This window comes from Eucyclogobius newberryi, unplaced genomic scaffold (genome assembly GCF_026437365.1).
Source record: "Eucyclogobius newberryi isolate DKJ021-1_F unplaced genomic scaffold, fEucNew1.0.hap1 SCAF_8, whole genome shotgun sequence".
Taxonomy (NCBI): domain Eukaryota; kingdom Metazoa; phylum Chordata; class Actinopteri; order Gobiiformes; family Gobiidae; genus Eucyclogobius; species Eucyclogobius newberryi.
Genome location: NW_027316500.1, coordinates 27,890,568 through 27,894,325, shown reverse-complemented (window position 1 = coordinate 27,894,325; position 3,758 = coordinate 27,890,568). Strand labels below are relative to the sequence as shown.

The window sequence follows — 3,758 nt, the reverse complement described above, 5'->3', positions numbered from 1 at the left end:
CGTGGGGGTCAAAAGAGGCGACACCAAAGTCCACCTGAGTTAAAGAGGCAGCGACAGGGCCGTAGAGACACAGAGTGAACAACAGGGGGCGGCATATGCGGACTAGAGGCCGTGGACCCTGAGCTGGCATAAAAAAGAGAAGCTCAACTTTAGCTGTGTGTGAATATATCAGTGATGAACAGCATGATAACGCCACCTGCTGGTTAGAAATTAAACTACAAAATAAAAAAATTGACATAAAAATGTATAATAGAAAACAAATGATATGCCTGAATATAAATGCAACTGCGGTACAATTTGAAAATACATACATTGATGTTGAATTTCAGAAACAACTAAATTCAACCCAAACATAAAATTAAATGAAATACTTTTTTTACGTTTCAAGAGCCATATGATATTTCAAGTACCGTATTTTCCGGAGTATAAGTCGCACTGGACTATAAGTCGCACCAGCCAGAAAATGCGTAATCGAGAAGAAAAAACATATATAAGTTGCACTGGAGTATGAAATGCGGTTGCATGTGTGAAAATAACAAATAATATCACGTATAAGTCGCTCCGGAGTATAAGTATATAAGTATAAATAGTCGCACCCCGGCCAAAACTATGGAAAAAGTCAGGAAAATAGGGTATATCCTTAAAACTATTAAAAATTACATCAAAAAGAGACAGAAAAGTCTAGTGTAATTTAAAAACAAAGGTTTAAAGTGATATTTTTACACTTTTCTGGTGCGTTTTATGGTTTATTTGCGTTTTGCGTGACACTTGAACCTCAACAAGACACTTTTTTAACAAGAATTCCTGTTGCATTGTTAAAATATAATTCTAAAATGGAGATATTTGTGAACCATGTCAATATCGTGACCCATGTATCGAGATATTGAACAGTGAGAAAAACTACTGCTGAAGAATAACCTTTTAACCTCGTGCAGTGGAGCAGGGGAGCAGGGATGTCCCGGTGCAGAGGGGTTTGTGTTTGTGCGTCAGGGGTGAGGGGGGGTGAAGGAGGGGTGAGGGGGGTGCAGCGGGGGTGTTCAGGGGGTGAGTCTCTTTACCTGACAGGTGCAGGTCCGGCCGGGGCAGAGGAGCGGAGATGTCCCAGGCGAAGGAGCCCCAGGAGACCCCGGAGTGTGACCTGTTCTCCGACATGGCGACGGTTAGCTCCACTGCAGGTACATCTGAACACAACATCACGTACTTTTACTACTAAAGATATGAAATACTTATCGTTTTGTTATGTGACGCTTAAATGTGGTAGAATGTGGTAAAAATGTATGGCCTTTTCTGTGTATGTACTTTTAATTATTTATGAAATTGCAACGTAAAGAGCAGCAGCAACAACAAAAAGTGCATTTTAAGTAACTTTTAATCAATAATAAAATATATATCACATTCTTAAATAGACTCTTTTGTACGTTACGTTTGATTTGATGTAGAAAAAAAAATAAAAATGATTAATTTTCTGTATTTATTTATGTTTGAAATTAAATTGTAACTTAAAGCAACAAGCAACAATAAAAAGTAAATTTTAAGTAACTTTTAATCAACAATAAAATATATATGATATTCTTAAATAGACTCATGTATGTCATCTTTGATAAAAAATGTCAGATTTCAGTGTTTTTAAAAAAACAATTAAATGAAATTGCAACTTAAAGAGTAGTTGCAACAATAAATAACAATTACTTTTCTCATTTTGATTTGACTACAATCCAAAAGTAACAATTTTCTGTGTTTTTCATTTATTTTTTAATGATAAAATGTTAGTGCTAGCAAGAGCAAAAAGTATGTTTTAAGTCGTGCTTTTTTCATTTTGATTTGACAAAAACAATAATAAAGCCATACAAAAATACAAATAATACCCAACATTTCAGAAGAGGTTTTATCAAAGGCAAATATAAAACTGGACTTGCTCTAGAGTTATACAACAGTCTAATTAGCTGCCCGGCCTCCATTAATCTGATGAGCTCGGCGTGTGGAGCGTCTCCACAGATTAGTCACTCAGTGCTTGTAATCTCGCTTAAACCTGCTCGGTTCTGGTGTCTGCTTCTCACGAGTGTTTCTGTCCGGCTAAACCTGAACCGTCTCAGGTGTCCATTCTCCGGCGAGACCCTCCACGGACGCGTAATCCCTCTTTTGGACAACTTTTGGAGGGACAGTTTTGTCTTTTTTTGGGATCGTGGCGTTTTCTCGATCCTGAAAACAGATGCTGGAGGTCAGAGTGAGCTGCTCGTTTCTTCATTGGGCTTTTATTGACTTCTAACAAACCTTGGAGAGCGCTGACCGTGTTTAGTCCTGATCTGGTCCAGGTTTGGTCCGGTTCTTATATGTGTTTAGTCCTGATCTGGTCCAGGTTTGGTCCGGTTCTTATATGTGTTTAGTCCTGATCTGGTCCAGGTTTGGTCCGGTTCTTATATGTGTTTAGTCCTGATCTGGTCCAGGTTTGGTCCGGTTCTTATATGTGTTTAGTCATGATCTGGTCCAGGTTTGGTCCGGTTCTTATATGTGTTTAGTCCTGATCTGGTCCAGGTTTGGTCCGGTTCTTATACGTGTTTAGTCCTGATCTGGTCCAGGTTTGGTCCGGTTCTTATATGTGTTTAGTCCTGATCTGGTCCAGGTTTGGTCCGGTTCTTATACGTGTTTAGTCCTGATCTGGTCCAGGTTTGGTCCGGTTCTTATATGTGTTTAGTCCTGATCTGGTCCAGGTTTGGTCCGGTTCTTATACGTGTTTAGTCCTGATCTGGTTCAGGTTTGGTCCGGTTCTTATACGTGTTTAGTCCTGATCTGGGCCAGGTTTGATCCGGTTCTTATACGTGTTTAGTCCTGATCTGGTCCAGGTTTGGTCCGGTTCTTATATGTGTTTAGTCCTGATCTGGTCCAGGTTTAGTCTCAGTTTGATGTGGTGTGTGTGTTTGCAGACATAGCAGAGCCTCAGAGGACTCACCTTTATGGGAGCTCTGTGGTGTGTGGTCCGGGTCGCAGGGGCAGGGCGTTCCCCTCGCCGTCCCGCAGACGTCACCGGACCACCTTCAGCCACAGGCAGCTGCAGCAGCTGGAGGAGGCCTTTGGGCTGAACCAGTATCCTGACATCTACCACCGGGAGGAGCTCGCCAGGACCACCAAGCTCAACGAGGCGAGGATACAGGTGAGAACGTGTGCATGATACAGGTGAGAACGTGTGCATGATACAGGTGAGAACGTGTGCATGATACAGGTGAGAACGTGTGCATGATACAGGTGAGAACGTGTGCATGATACAGGTGAGAACGTGTGCATGATACAGGTGAGAACGTGTGCATGATACAAGTGAGAACGTGTGCATGATACAAGTGAGAACGTGTGCATGATACAGATGAGAACGTGTGCATGATACAGATGAGAACGTGTGCATGATACAGGTGAGAACGTGTGCATGATACAGGTGAGAACGTGTGCATGATACAGATGAGAACGTGTGAATGATACAGGTGAGAACGTGTGCACGATACAGGTGAGAACGTGTGCATGATACAGATGAGAACATGTGAATGATACAGATGAGAACGTGTGCATGATACAGGTGAGAACGTGTGCATGATACAGATGAGAGCGTGTGCATGATACAGGTGAGAGCGTGTGCATGATACAGGTGAGAATGTGTGCATGATACAGGTGAGAACGTGTGCACGATACAGATGAGAACGTGTGCATGATACAGGTGAGAACGTGTGAATGATACAGATGAGAACGTGTGCGTGATACAGATGAGAACGTGT

The 3,758-nt window shown here is 41.9% G+C and overlaps 1 protein-coding gene across 1 annotated transcript in view; it reads left to right on the top strand.

The window, feature by feature from the left end:
* Window positions 1–1,070: 1,070 nt before the first annotated feature.
* Window positions 1,071–3,758, top strand: part of prop1 (PROP paired-like homeobox 1) — a 7,149-nt gene continuing 4,461 nt past the window's right edge. Inside the window, exons 1-2 of the mRNA XM_072437072.1 lie at window positions 1,071–1,175; window positions 2,922–3,148. Coding sequence (XP_072293173.1) covers window positions 1,097–1,175; window positions 2,922–3,148 — 306 coding nt within the window. The 5' untranslated portion in view covers window positions 1,071–1,096. The remainder of the gene's footprint in view (window positions 1,176–2,921; window positions 3,149–3,758) is intronic.